The sequence below is a fragment of the Oncorhynchus kisutch genome, unplaced genomic scaffold (genome assembly GCF_002021735.2).
Source record: "Oncorhynchus kisutch isolate 150728-3 unplaced genomic scaffold, Okis_V2 Okis02a-Okis13b_hom, whole genome shotgun sequence".
NCBI classification, from domain to species: domain Eukaryota; kingdom Metazoa; phylum Chordata; class Actinopteri; order Salmoniformes; family Salmonidae; genus Oncorhynchus; species Oncorhynchus kisutch.
In genome coordinates this window covers 13,400,528-13,416,981 of record NW_022261979.1, presented here as the reverse complement: position 1 = coordinate 13,416,981, position 16,454 = coordinate 13,400,528, and the positions used below count along the sequence as shown (strand labels likewise).

General features: G+C 44.3%; 1 protein-coding gene across 5 annotated transcripts in view; it reads right to left on the bottom strand.

Moving 5' to 3' along the window:
• LOC116359286 (NIPA-like protein 2) overlaps positions 1-16,454 on the bottom strand; it is a 67,538-nt gene that overhangs the window by 33,838 nt on the left and 17,246 nt on the right. For all 5 annotated transcript variants that reach the window (XM_031812034.1, XM_031812033.1, XM_031812035.1 and 2 more), the window contains 2 exons: positions 6,801-6,869; positions 1,894-2,065 (listed from right to left, as the gene is read on the bottom strand). In XM_031812034.1, the coding sequence (XP_031667894.1) occupies positions 1,894-2,065; positions 6,801-6,869 (241 nt within the window). The remainder of the gene's footprint in view (positions 1-1,893; positions 2,066-6,800; positions 6,870-16,454) is intronic.

Genomic DNA, 16,454 nt, shown 5'->3' with positions numbered 1-16,454 from the left:
CACCCTGGGATCACTACTCACTACTCATAAAGCACCCTGGGATCACTCACTACTCATAGAGCACCCTGGGATCACTCACTACTCAGAGCACCCTGGGATCACTCACTACTCATAGAGCACCCTGGGATCACTCACTACTCATAAAGCACCCTGGGATCACTACTCACTACTCCTAAAGCACCCTGGGATCACTACTCACTACTCCTAAAGCACCCTGGGATCACTCACTACTCATAGAGCACCCTGGGATCACTCACTACTCATAGAGCACCCTGGGATCACTCACTACTCATAGAGCACCCTGGGATCACTACTCACTACTCATAGAGCACCCTGGGATCACTACTCACTACTCATAGAGCACCCTGGGATCACTACTCACTACTCATAAAGCACCCTGGGATCACTACTCACTACTCATAAAGCACCCTGGGATCACTACTCCTAAAGCACCCTGGGATCACTACTCACTACTCCTAAAGCACCCTGGGATCACTACTCACTACTCATAGAGCACCCTGGGATCACTCCTCACTGCTCATAAAGCACCCTGGGATCACTACTCACTACTCCTAAAGCACCCTGGGATCACTACTCACTACTCATAAAGCACCCTGGGATCACTACTCACTACTCATAGAGCACCCTGGGATCACTACTCACTACTCCTAAAGCACCCTGGGATCACTACTCACTACTCATAGAGCACCCTGGGATCACTACTCACTACTCCTAAAGCACCCTGGGATCACTACTCACTACTCCTAAAGCACCCTGGGATCACTACTCATAAACCACATGTAGAAGTTTCATAGTCAAAAATGTAGAAAAATACTGATACGATATCTTGGCCATATTGCCCTAGCCTGGTCCCAGGTCTGTTTATGCTGTGTTGCCAACCTTAAGAGTTGGCCAGACAGATCTGAGACCAGGCTAGGATAAAGGAGAGGACTGCACCTGAAGGTCAATATTTAACCTGCCATTAGAATGTTTACACTGAACATGTGACAGCTGCACCTGCCGGGGTAGAGAACGGCTTCACAGGGATTGGTGGATTACAGAAACCAGCAAGCCATCTGATTGGCTAAAATGGGATGTGTCAGAGGTATATTAGGGCGGCTCTCTAGACGCTGTATCATGATCCGAGGTCAGTTTTGTGTTTTTCCCCCTTCTGATGGTATAAGGTCAGGATAAGCTGATCCTAGGCCTGTCCTTATACAGGTCTAGGGTCAGGATTGGGGAGGATAAGCTGATCCTAGACCTGTCCTTATACAGGTCTAGGGTCAGGATTGGAGAGGATAAGCTGATCCTAGACCTGTCCTTATACAGGTCTAGGGTCAGGATTGGAGAGGATAAGCTGATCCTAGACCTGTCCTTATACAGGTCTAGGGTCAGGATTGGAGAGGATAAGCTGATCCTAGACCTGTCCTTATACAGGTCTAGGGTCAGGATTGGAGAGGATAAGCTGATCCTAGACCTGTCCTTATACAGGTCTAGGGTCAGGATTGGAGAGGATAAGCTGATCCTAGACCTGTCCTTATACAGGTCTATGGTCAGGATTGGAGAGGATAAGCTGATCCTAGACCTGTCCTTATACAGGTCTAGGGTCAGGATTGGGGAGGATAATCTGATCCTAGACCTGTCCTTATACAGGTCTAGGGTCAGGATTGGGGAGGATAATCTGATCCTAGACCTGTCCTTATACAGGTCTAGGGTCAGGATTGGAGAGGATAAGCTGATCCTAGACCTGTCATTATACAGGTAAATTCTACCAGGAAAGTGGCAATTATAAGAGGGGTTTCATGTTGACGCTTAATGCAAGAAATGCTATAAAATTGTCCATAAAATCTAGATAAATAAACAATGATCCTAAAGAAAGGTTTGTGTCTTTACCTATGACTGAAACACAGCCCAGTGGTGCGATGAGGGAGGCCGGGGCGAAGCCGTAGGCTGCGAAGTTCCCCAGCTCCCCTAGTCCCATCAGAACCACGCCGCTCCACCACAGCACTGACGTGTAGTAGGGCCTGGAGTCGCCGAGCTGGGACTGGCGCATGTGGGCGTATTTCTGACAGCGAGAGGACAGGGCACAGAGTCAAAGAACAGCACCCCATTCACATGTTCAGAGGAGCATTGGGAAAATACACAAATAATACAGTAGCTAACATAACATCAGGAAACACGAGTGTTGTATCTCATAGTACTGTACACAGCCTCCTAAAACACTAGTGTTGTATCTCATAGTACTGTACACAGCCTCCTAAAACACTAGTGTTGTATCTCATAGTACTGTACACAGCCTCCTAAAACACTAGTGTTGTATCTCATAGTACTGTACACAGCCTCCTAAAACACTAGTGTTGTATCTCATAGTACTGTATGGCCTCCTAAAACACTAGTGTTGTATCTCATAGTACTGTATGGCCTCCTAAAACACTAGTGTTGTATCTCATAGTACTGTACACAGCCTCCTAAAACACTAGTGTTGTATCTCATAGTACTGTATGGCCTCCTAAAACACTAGTGTTGTATCTCATAGTACTGTACACAGCCTCCTAAAACACTAGTGTTGTATCTCATAGTACTGTACACAGCCTCCTAAAACACTAGTGTTGTATCTCATAGTACTGTATGGCCTCCTAAAACACTAGTGTTGTATCTCATAGTACTGTATGGCCTCCTAAAACACTAGTGTTGTATCTCATAGTACTGTACACAGCCTCCTAAAACACTAGTGTTGTATCTCATAGTACTGTACACGGCCTCCTAAAACACTAGTGTTGTATCTCATAGTACTGTACACAGCCTCCTAAAACACTAGTGTTGTATCTCATAGTACTGTATGGCCTCCTAAAACACTAGTGTTGTATCTCATAGTACTGTACACAGCCTCCTAAAACACTAGTGTTGTATCTCATAGTACTGTATGGCCTCCTAAAACACTAGTGTTGTATCTCATAGTACTGTATGGCCTCCTAAAACACTAGTGTTGTATCTCATAGTACTGTATGGCCTCCTAAAACACTAGTGTTGTATCTCATAGTACTGTATGGCCTCCTAAAACACTAGTGTTGTATCTCATAGTACTGTATGGCCTCCTAAAACACTAGTGTTGTATCTCATAGTACTGTATGGCCTCCTAAAACACTAGTGTTGTATCTCATAGTACTGTATGGCCTCCTAAAACACTAGTGGTTGTATCTCATAGTACTGTATGGCCTCCTAAAACACTAGTGTTGTATCTCATAGTACTGTATGGCCTCCTAAAACACTAGTGTTGTATCTCATAGTACTGTACACAGCCTCCTAAAACACTAGTGTTGTATCTCATAGTACTGTACACAGCCTCCTAAAACACTAGTGTTGTATCTCATAGTACTGTACACAGCCTCCTAAAACACTAGTGTTGTATCTCATAGTACTGTACACAGCCTCCTAAAACACTAGTGTTGTATCTCATAGTACTGTACACAGCCTCCTAAAACACTAGTGTTGTATCTCATAGTACTGTACACAGCCTCCTAAAACACTAGTGTTGTATCTCATAGTACTGTACACAGCCTCCTAAAACACTAGTGTTGTATCTCATAGTACTGTACACAGCCTCCTAAAACACTAGTGTTGTATCTCATAGTACTGTACACAGCCTCCTAAAACACTAGTGTTGTATCTCATAGTACTGTATGGCCTCCTAAACACTAGTGTTGTATCTCATAGTACTGTATGGCCTCCTAAAACACTAGTGTTGTATCTCATAGTACTGTATGGCCTCCTAAAACACTAGTGTTGTATCTCATAGTACTGTACACAGCCTCCTAAAACACTAGTGTTGTATCTCATAGTACTGTACACAGCCTCCTAAAACACTAGTGTTGTATCTCATAGTACTGTACACAGCCTCCTAAAACACTAGTGTTGTATCTCATAGTACTGTACACAGCCTCCTAAAACACTAGTGTTGTATCTCATAGTACTGTACACAGCCTCCTAAAACACTAGTGTTGTATCTCATAGTACTGTACACAGCCTCCTAAAACACTAGTGTTGTATCTCATAGTACTGTACACAGCCTCCTAAAACACTAGTGTTGTATCTCATAGTACTGTACACAGCCTCCTAAAACACTAGTGTTGTATCTCATAGTACTGTACACAGCCTCCTAAAACACTAGTGTTGTATCTCATAGTACTGTACACAGCCTCCTAAAACACTAGTGTTGTATCTCATAGTACTGTACACAGCCTCCTAAAACACTAGTGTTGTATCTCATAGTACTGTACACAGCCTCCTAAAACACTAGTGTTGTATCTCATAGTACTGTATGGCCTCCTAAAACACTAGTGTTGTATCTCATAGTACTGTATGGCCTCCTAAAACACTAGTGTTGTATCTCATAGTACTGTACACAGCCTCCTAAAACACTAGTGTTGTATCTCATAGTACTGTATGGCCTCCTAAAACACTAGTGTTGTATCTCATAGTACTGTACACAGCCTCCTAAAACACTAGTGTTGTATCTCATAGTACTGTACACGGCCTCCTAAAACACTAGTGTTGTATCTCATAGTACTGTACACAGCCTCCTAAAACACTAGTGTTGTATCTCATAGTACTGTATGGCCTCCTAAAACACTAGTGTTGTATCTCATAGTACTGTACACAGCCTCCTAAAACACTAGTGTTGTATCTCATAGTACTGTATGGCCTCCTAAAACACTAGTGTTGTATCTCATAGTACTGTATGGCCTCCTAAAACACTAGTGTTGTATCTCATAGTACTGTATGGCCTCCTAAAACACTAGTGTTGTATCTCATAGTACTGTATGGCCTCCTAAAACACTAGTGTTGTATCTCATAGTACTGTATGGCCTCCTAAAACACTAGTGTTGTATCTCATAGTACTGTATGGCCTCCTAAAACACTAGTGTTGTATCTCATAGTACTGTATTGGCCTCCTAAAACACTAGTGTTGTATCTCATAGTACTGTATGGCCTCCTAAACACTAGTGTTGTATCTCATAGTACTGTATGGCCTCCTAAAACACTAGTGTTGTATCTCATAGTACTGTATGGCCTCCTAAAACACTAGTGTTGTATCTCATAGTACTGTATGGCCTCCTAAAACACTAGTGTTGTATCTCATAGTACTGTATGGCCTCCTAAAACACTAGTGTTGTATCTCATAGTACTGTACACAGCCTCCTAAAACACTAGTGTTGTATCTCATAGTACTGTATGGCCTCCTAAAACACTAGTGTTGTATCTCATAGTACTGTATGGCCTCCTAAAACACTAGTGTTGTATCTCATAGTACTGTATGGCCTCCTAAAACACTAGTGTTGTATCTCATAGTACTGTATGGCCTCCTAAAACACTAGTGTTGTATCTCATAGTACTGTACACAGCCTCCTAAAACACTAGTGTTGTATCTCATAGTACTGTATGGCCTCCTAAAACACTAGTGTTGTATCTCATAGTACTGTATGGCCTCCTAAAACACTAGTGTTGTATCTCATAGTACTGTATGGCCTCCTAAAACACTAGTGTTGTATCTCATAGTACTGTATGGCCTCCTAAAACACTAGTGTTGTATCTCATAGTACTGTATGGCCTCCTAAAACACTAGTGTTGTATCTCATAGTACTGTATGGCCTCCTAAAAACACTAGTGTTGTATCTCATAGTACTGTATGGCCTCCTAAAACACTAGTGTTGTATCTCATAGTACTGTATGGCCTCCTAAAACACTAGTGTTGTATCTCATAGTACTGTATGGCCTCCTAAAACACTAGTGTTGTATCTCATAGTACTGTATGGCCTCCTAAAACACTAGTGTTGTATCTCATAGTACTGTATGGCCTCCTAAAACACTAGTGTTGTATCTCATAGTACTGTATGGCCTCCTAAAACACTAGTGTTGTATCTCATAGTACTGTATGGCCTCCTAAAACACTCGTGTTGTATCTCATAGTACTGTACACAGCCTCCTAAAACACTAGTGTTGTATCTCATAGTACTGTACACAGCCTCCTAAAACACTAGTGTTGTATCTCATAGTACTGTATGGCCTCCTAAAACACTAGTGTTGTATCTCATAGTACTGTATGGCCTCCTAAAACACTAGTGTTGTATCTCATAGTACTGTACACAGCCTCCTAAAACACTAGTGTTGTATCTCATAGTACTGTACACAGCCTCCTAAAACACTAGTGTTGTATCTCACAGTACTGTACACAGCCTCCTAAAAACACTAGTGTTGTATCTCATAGTACTGTATGGCCTCCTAAAACACTAGTGGTTGTATCTCATAGTACTGTACACAGCCTCCTAAACACTAGTGTTGTATCTCATAGTACTGTATGGCCTCCTAAAACACTAGTGTTGTATCTCATAGTACTGTATGGCCTCCTAAAACACTAGTGTTGTATCTCATAGTACTGTATGGCCTCCTAAAACACTAGTGTTGTATCTCATAGTACTGTACACAGCCTCCTAAAACACTAGTGTTGTATCTCATAGTACTGTACACAGCCTCCTAAAACACTAGTGTTGTATCTCATAGTACTGTATGGCCTCCTAAAACACTAGTGTTGTATCTCATAGTACTGTATGGCCTCCTAAAACACTAGTGTTGTATCTCATAGTACTGTATGGCCTCCTAAAACACTAGTGTTGTATCTCATAGTACTGTATGGCCTCCTAAAACACTAGTGTTGTATCTCATAGTACTGTATGGCCTCCTAAAACACTAGTGTTGTTTCTCATAGTACTGTACACAGCCTCCTAAAACAAACACGCCCTTACCTGTATATTCAGAGAAATGCTGATGAGGAAGTTCCCACATATTGAAATGATGATTCCCAGGAGATACGTCTGAAAAACAACAGAAAAACAGATCAGAAGGAAACCTCTGAGTATCATCCCGTAGAGAACGCCACTGGACGAGTGACCTCATCCCGTAGAGAACGCCACTGGACGAGTGACCTCATCCCGTAGAGAACGCCACTGGACGAGTGACCTCATCCCGTAGAGAACGCCACTGGACGAGTGACCTCATCCCGTAGAGAACGCCACTGGACGAGTGACCTCATCCCGTAGAGAACGCCACTGGACGAGTGACCTCATCCCGTAGAGAACGCCACTGGACGAGTGACCTCATCCCGTAGAGAACGCCACTGGACGAGTGACCTCATCCCGTAGAGAACGCCACTAGACGAGTGACCTCATCCCTTAGAGAACGCCAGGGGTCTGCTATAGCCAGTCATTGGAGGGGGGGGTCTGCTATAGCCAGTCATTGGAGCAGGGGGGGGGGGGGGGGGGGTCTGCTATAGCCAGTCATTGGAGGGGGGGGGGGGTCTGCTATAGCCAGTCATTGGAGGGGGGGGGGGGGGGGGGTCTGCTATAGACAGTCATTGGAGGGGGGGGGGGTCTGCTATAGCCAGTCATTGGAGCGGGGGGGGGGGGGGGGGCTGCTATAGCCAGTCATTGGAGGGGGGAGGTCTGCTATAGCCAGTCATTGGAGCAGGGGGGGGGGGGGGGGGGGTCTGCTATAGCCAGTCATTGGAGGGGGGGGGGGGGGGTCTGCTATAGCCAGTCATTGGAGGGGGGGGGGGGGGGTCTGCTATAGCCAGTCATTGGAGGGGGGGGTCTGCTATAGCCAGTCATTGGAGGGGGGGGTCTGCTATAGCCAGTCATTGGAGGGGGGGGGGGGTCTGCTATAGCCAGTCATTGGAGGGGGGGGGGGGGCTGCTATAGCCAGTCATTGGAGGGGGGGGGGGTCTGCTATAGCCAGTCATTGGAGGGGGGGGGTCTGCTATAGCCAGTCATTGGAGGGGGGGGGGGGGGGTCTGCTATAGCCAGTCATTGGAGGGGGGGTCTGCTATAGCCAGTCATTGGAGGGGGGGGGGGGGGGGTCTGTTATAGCCAGTCATTGGAGGGGGGGAGGTCTGTTATAGCCAGTCATTGGAGGGGGGGGGGGGGGGGGGAGGTCTGTTATAGCCAGTCATTGGAGGGGGGGGGGGGGGTCTGTTATAGCCAGTCATTGGAGGGGGGGGGGGCTGCTATAGCCAGTCATTGGAGGGGGGGAGGGTCTGCTATAGCCAGTCATTGGAGGTCTGCTATAGCCAGTCATTGGAGGGGGGGGGGGGGGGGGGGGGGTCTGCTATAGCCAGTCATTGGAGGGGGGGGGGTCTGTGTATCTATCTACTGGATCTATTACCTGGGCTACTGGGGGAGGTTGAGGCCTTAAACAGGAATGGATTACAGTAATAAAATGATGGAAGAGAGGAAATAAACTACCGGGGACTCCCTTATTAAGACACCACAGAGAGGCTACGGTACGATGATAAAACAAACTACCGTGGACTCCCTAAGACACCACAGAGAGGCTACGGTACGATGATAAAACAAACTACCGTGGACTCCCTAAGACACCACAGAGAGGCTACGGTACGATAAAACAAACTACCGTGACACCACAGAGAGGCTACGGTACGATAAAACAAACTACCGTGGACTCCCTAAGACACCACAGAGAGGCTACGGTACGATAAAACAAACTACCGTGGACTCCCTTATTAAGACACCACAGAGAGGCTACGGTACGATGATAAAACAAACTACCGTGGACTCCCTAAGACACCACAGAGAGGCTACGGTACGATAAAACAAACTACCGTGGACTCCCTTATTAAGACACCACAGAGAGGCTACGGTACGATGATAAAACAAACTACCGTGGACTCCCTAAGACACCACAGAGAGGCTACGGTACGATAAAACAAACTATCGTGACACCACAGAGAGGCTACGGTACGATAAAACAAACTATCGTGACACCACAGAGAGGCTACGGTACGATAAAACAAACTACCGTGACACCACAGAGAGGCTACGGTACGATAAAACAAACTACCGTGACACCACAGAGAGGCTACGGTACGATAAAACAAACTACCGTGACACCACAGAGAGGCTACGGTACGATAAAACAAACTACCGTGACACCACAGAGAGGCTACGGTACGATAAAACAAACTACCGTGACACCACAGAGAGGCTACGGTACGATAAAACAAACTACCGTGACACCACAGAGAGGCTACGGTACGATAAAACAAACTACCGTGACACCACAGAGAGGCTACGGTACGATAAAACAAACTACCGTGACACCACAGAGAGGCTACGGTACGATAAAACAAACTACCGTGACACCACAGAGAGGCTACGGTACGATAAAACAAACTACCGTGACACCACAGAGAGGCTACGGTACGATAAAACAAACTACCGTGACACCACAGAGAGGCTACGGTACGATAAAACAAACTACCGTGACACCACAGAGAGGCTACGGTACGATAAAACAAACTACCGTGACACCACAGAGAGGCTACGGTACGATAAAACAAACTACCGTGGACTCCCTAAGACACCACAGAGAGGCTACGGTACGATAAAACAAACTACCGTGGACTCCCTAAGACACCACAGAGAGGCTACGGTACGATAAAACAAACTACCGTGACACCACAGAGAGGCTACGGTACGATAAAACAAACTACCGTGACACCACAGAGAGGCTACGGTACGATGATAAAACAAACTACCGTGACACCACAGAGGGCTACGGTACGATAAAACAAACTACCGTGACACCACAGAGAGGCTACGGTACGATAAAACAAACTACCGTGACACCACAGAGAGGCTACGGTACGATAAAACAAACTACCGTGACACCACAGAGAGGCTACGGTACGATAAAACAAACTACCGTGACACCACAGAGAGGCTACGGTACGATAAAACAAACTACCGTGACACCACAGAGAGGCTACGGTACGATAAAACAAACTACCGTGACACCACAGAGAGGCTACGGTAAGATGATAAAACAAACTACCGTGACACCACAGAGAGGCTACGGTACGATAAAACAAACTACCGTGACACCACAGAGAGGCTACGGTACGATAAAACAAACTACCGTGACACCACAGAGAGGCTACGGTACGATAAAACAAACTACCGTGACACCACAGAGAGGCTACGGTACGATAAAACAAACTACCGTGACACCACAGAGAGGCTACGGTACGATAAAACAAACTACCGTGACACCACAGAGAGGCTACGGTACGATGATAAAACAATGAAAGCTGAATGACTTGATCTAAAGTATAGAAGAATGAAGAATAATATTGTCATGAAGGAGAATAATATTGTCATGAAGGAGAATAATATTGTTATGAAGGAGAATAATATTGTTATGAAGGAGAATAATATTGTCATGAAGGAGAATAATATTGTCATGAAGGAGAATAATATTGTTATAAAGGAGAATAATATTGTCATGAAGGAGAATAATATTGTTATGAAGGAGAATAATATTGTTATAAAGGAGAATAATATTGTCATGAAGGAGAATAATATTGTTATAAAGGAGAATAATATTGTCATGAAGGAGAATAATATTGTTATAAAGGAGAATAATATTGTCATGAAGGAGAATAATATTGTTATAAAGGAGAATAATATTGTTATGAAGGAGAATAATATTGTTATAAAGGAGAATAATATTGTTATAAAGGAGAATAATATTGTCATGAAGGAGAATAATATTGTTATAAAGGAGAATAATATTGTTATAAAGGAGAATAATATTGTTATAAAGGAGAATAATATTGTTATAAAGGAGAATAATATTGTTATAAAGGAGAATAATATTGTCATGAAGGAGAATAATATTGTTATAAAGGAGAATAATATTGTTATAAAGGAGAATAATATTGTTATAAAGGAGAATAATATTGTTATAAAGGAGAATAATATTGTCATGAAGGAGAATAATATTGTTATAAAGGAGAATAATATTGTTATAAAGGAGAATAATATTGTTATAAAGGAGAATAATATTGTTATAAAGGAGAATAATATTGTTATAAAGGAGAATAATATTGTTATGAAGGAGAATAATATTGTTATAAAGGAGAATAATATTGTCATGAAGGAGAATAATATTGTTATAAAGGAGAATAATATTGTTATAAAGGAGAATAATATTGTTATGAAGGAGAGAATGGAAATGAAAACTATCAGTCAACGGAGGGGAAAGTCAAGACGTTAATGAAACGTAATCTCAAAATGACGAACAGGTGGAAACAATTTATTTTCAAAAAGGGTTTCACCGTTTCAGTGGAAGAGGGGAGGGAAGGCCCCGTTCCATCGTAGCTGTGAGTGATAACTACCTCCTGCTGAACTAGTCCCCGCTGTGAGTGATGACTACCTCCTGCTGAACTAGTCCCCGCTGTGAGTGATAACTACCTCCTGCTGAACTAGTCCCCGCTGTGAGTGATGACTACCTCCTGCTGAACTAGTCCCCGCTGTGAGTGATAACTACCTCCTGCTGAACTAGTCCCCGCTGTGAGTGATAACTACCTCCTGCTGAACTAGTCCCCGCTGTGAGTGATGACTACCTCCTGCTGAACTAGTCCCCGCTGTGAGTGATAACTACCTCCTGCTGAACTAGTCCCCGCTGTGAGTGATGACTACCTCCTGCTGAACTAGTCCCCGCTGTGAGTGATAACTACCTCCTGCTGAACTAGTCCCCGCTGGAGGGGGGGGGGGGGGGGGGGGGTCTGTTATAGCCAGTCATTGGAGGGGGGGGGGAAGGTCTGTTATAGCCAGTCATTGGAGGGGGGGGGGGGGGGGGGGAGGTCTGTTATAGCCAGTCATTGGAGGGGGGGGGGGGTCTGTTATAGCCAGTCATTGGAGGGGGGGGGGTCTGCTATAGCCAGTCATTGGAGGGGGGGAGGGTCTGCTATAGCCAGTCATTGGAGGGGGGGGGGAAGGTCTGCTATAGCCAGTCATTGGAGGGGGGGGGGGGGGGGGTCTGCTATAGCCAGTCATTGGAGGAGGGGGGGGGGGGGGGGGGGGGGGGTCTGTGTATCTATCTACTGGATCTATTACCTGGGCTACTGGGGGAGGTTGAGGCCTTAAACAGGAATGGATTACAGTAATAAAATGATGGAAGAGAGGAAATAAACTACCGGGGACTCCCTTATTAAGACACCACAGAGAGGCTACGGTACGATGATAAAACAAACTACCGTGACACCACAGAGAGGCTACGGTACGATGATAAAACAAACTACCGTGGACTCCCTAAGACACCACAGAGAGGCTACGGTACGATAAAACAAACTACCGTGACACCACAGAGAGGCTATGGTACGATAAAACAAACTACCGTGGACTCCCTAAGACACCACAGAGAGGCTACGGTACGATAAAACAAACTACCGTGACACCACAGAGAGGCTACGGTACGATAAAACAAACTACCGTGACACCACAGAGAGGCTACGGTACGATAAAACAAACTACCGTGACACCACAGAGAGGCTACGGTACGATAAAACAAACTACCGTGACACCACAGAGAGGCTACGGTACGATAAAACAAACTACCGTGACACCACAGAGAGGCTACGGTACGATAAAACAAACTACCGTGACACCACAGAGAGGCTACGGTACGATAAAACAAACTACCGTGACACCACAGAGAGGCTACGGTACGATAAAACAAACTACCGTGACACCACAGAGAGGCTACGGTACGATAAAACAAACTACCGTGACACCACAGAGAGGCTACGGTACGATAAAACAAACTACCGTGACACCACAGAGAGGCTATGGTACGATAAAACAAACTACCGTGGACTCCCTAAGACACCACAGAGAGGCTACGGTACGATAAAACAAACTACCGTGACACCACAGAGAGGCTACGGTACGATAAAACAAACTACCGTGACACCACAGAGAGGCTACGGTACGATAAAACAAACTACCGTGACACCACAGAGAGGCTACGGTACGATAAAACAAACTACCGTGACACCACAGAGAGGCTACGGTACGATAAAACAAACTACCGTGACACCACAGAGAGGCTACGGTACGATAAAACAAACTACCGTGACACCACAGAGAGGCTACGGTACGATAAAACAAACTACCGTGACACCACAGAGAGGCTACGGTACGATGATAAAACAAACTACCGTGACACCACAGAGAGGCTACGGTACGATAAAACAAACTACCGTGACACCACAGAGAGGCTACGGTACGATGATAAAACAAACTACCGTGACACCACAGAGAGGCTACGGTACGATAAAACAAACTACCGTGACACCACAGAGAGGCTACGGTACGATAAAACAAACTACCGTGACACCACAGAGAGGCTACGGTACGATGATAAAACAAACTACCGTGACACCACAGAGAGGCTACGGTACGATAAAACAAACTACCGTGACACCACAGAGAGGCTACGGTACGATGATAAAACAAACTACCGTGACACCACAGAGAGGCTATGGTACGATGATAAAACAAACTACCGTGACACCACAGAGAGGCTACGGTACGATAAAACAAACTACCGTGACACCACAGAGAGGCTACGGTACGATGATAAAACAATGAAAGCTGAATGACTTGATCTAAAGTATAGAAGAATGGAGAATAATATTGTCATGAAGGAGAATAATATTGTTATAAAGGAGAATAATATTGTCATGAAGGAGAATAATATTGTTATAAAGGAGAATAATATTGTTATGAAGGAGAATAATATTGTCATGAAGGAGAATAATATTGTTATGAAGGAGAATAATATTGTCATGAAGGAGAATAATATTGTCATGAAGGAGAATAATATTGTTATGAAGGAGAATAATATTGTCATGAAGGAGAATAATATTGTTATAAAGGAGAATAATATTGTCATGAAGGAGAATAATATTGTTATAAAGGAGAATAATATTGTTATAAAGGAGAATAATATTGTTATGAAGGAGAATAATATTGTTATGAAGGAGAATAATATTGTCATGAAGGAGAATAATATTGTTATAAAGGAGAATAATATTGTCATGAAGGAGAATAATATTGTTATAAAGGAGAATAATATTGTCATGAAGGAGAATAATATTGTTATAAAGGAGAATAATATTGTCATGAAGGAGAATAATATTGTTATAAAGGAGAATAATATTGTTATGAAGGAGAATAATATTGTTATGAAGGAGAATAATATTGTCATGAAGGAGAATAATATTGTTATAAAGGAGAATAATATTGTTATGAAGGAGAATGGAAATGAAAACTATCAGTCAACGGAGGGGAAAGTCAAGACGTTAATGAAACGTAATCTCAAAATGACGAACAGGTGGAAACAATTTATTTTCAAAAAGGGTTTCACCGTTTCAGTGGAAGAGGGGAGGGAAGGCCCCGTTCCATCGTAGCTGTGAGTGATAACTACCTCCTGCTGAACTAGTCCCCGCTGTGAGTGATGACTACCTCCTGCTGAACTAGTCCCCGCTGTGAGTGATAACTACCTCCTGCTGAACTAGTCCCCGCTGTGAGTGATAACTACCTCCTGCTGAACTAGTCCCCGCTGTGAGTGATAACTACCTCCTGCTGAACTAGTCCCCGCTGTGAGTGATAACTACCTCCTGCTGAACTAGTCCCCGCTGTGAGTGATAACTACCTCCTGCTGAACTAGTCCCCGCTGTGAGTGATAACTACCTCCTGCTGAACTAGTCCCCGCTGTGAGTGATAACTACCTCCTGCTGAACTAGTCCCCGCTGTGAGTGATAACTACCTCCTGCTGAACTAGTCCCCGCTGTGAGTGATAACTACCTCCTGCTGAACTAGTCCCCGCTGTGAGTGATAAGAACCTCCTGCTGAACTAGTCCCCGCTGTGAGTGATAAGAACCTCCTGCTGAACTAGTCCCCGCTGTGAGTGATAACTACCTCCTGCTGAACTAGTCCCCGCTGTGAGTGATAACTACCTCCTGCCGAACTAGTCCCCGCTGTGAGTGATAAGAACCTCCTGCTGAACTAGTCCCCGCTGTGAGTGATAAGAACCTCCTGCTGAACTAGTCCCCGCTGTGAGTGATAACTACCTCCTGCTGAACTAGTCCCCGCTGTGAGTGATAACTACCTCCTGCCGAACTAGTCCCCGCTGTGAGTGATAAGAACCTCCTGCTGAACTAGTCCCCGCTGTGAGTGATAAGAACCTCCTGCTGAACTAGTCCCCGCTGTGAGTGATAAGAACCTCCTGCTGAACTAGTCCCCGCTGTGAGTGATAAGAACCTCCTGCTGAACTAGTCCCCGCTGTGAGTGATAAGAACCTCCTGCTGAACTAGTCCCCGCTGTGAGTGATAAGAACCTCCTGCTGAACTAGTCCCCGCTGTGAGTGATAACTACCTCCTGCTGAACTAGTCCCCGCTGTGAGTGATAAGAACCTCCTGCTGAACTAGTCCCCGCTGTGAGTGATAACTACCTCCTGCTGAACTAGTCCCCGAGACACATTAGCACACTGAATTCATTTGTTTTTCACAGAATTAATTTATTGCATGGAAAGATTCATGCAGTATGGAACCGTGGACTTCTGGGTAATCCAGAATGGGTATTGTGATCTTATCCTTGTTCTATTTAGGCAATATGGAACTTAGATAAAAGATGAGGTTGAATGTGTCTTTCTGCCCAGAATTTCATTTTAAACTCAAATGTTTTTTTGCCATCATTCTTTATATCATTGATCTCGGCTTCATAATATAGTTTAGTTACATTTCTCATTTTGCAGGAAGTCAGACAGACTTGTTAGCCACTTCCTTTTGTCCCGTCTCTTTCAACCAATACAGTTTCTTCATTTCCTCATCGATCCACGGAGCCTTAACAGTTCTAACAGTCAGTTTCCTCATCGATCCACGGAGCCTTAACAGTTCTAACAGTCAGTTTCCTCATCGATCCACGGAGCCTTAACAGTTCTGTCAGTTTCCTCATCGATCCACGGAGCCTTAACAGTTCTAACAGTCAGTTTCCTCATCGATCCATGGAGCCTTAACAGTTCTAACAGTCAGTTTCTTCATTTCCTCATCGATCCACGGAGCCTTAACAGTTCTAACAGTCAGTTTCCTCATCGATCCACAGAGCCTTAACAGTTCTAACAGTCAGTTTCATGTTTATCAATAATTTGAAGAAGCAATTTCATAAATTCATCAAGTGCAGCGTCTGGATGCTCAGACCAACAAATAACATCCACATAAGAGTCACAGCTAAATCTTGTATGATCTCTTGTATACTATTTTAGGCCCAGCTGTTGGAGCTTTGTCCTTCCTGTATATAGCCACTATATTGTGATCACTGCATCCAGATACAGCGTAAGAACAAAGTTATACAGTATTAGTACAAATGTGATACATGTGGATGATCTTGTTCCTGTAGTGTTTGTAAACAACCTGATAGGTTGACTAATAACCTGAACCAGATTACAGACACTGGTTACAGTGAGAAGCTTCCTGTTGAGTGGGTTGATTAATAACTTGAACCAGATTACAGACACTGGTTACAGTGAGAAGCTTCCTG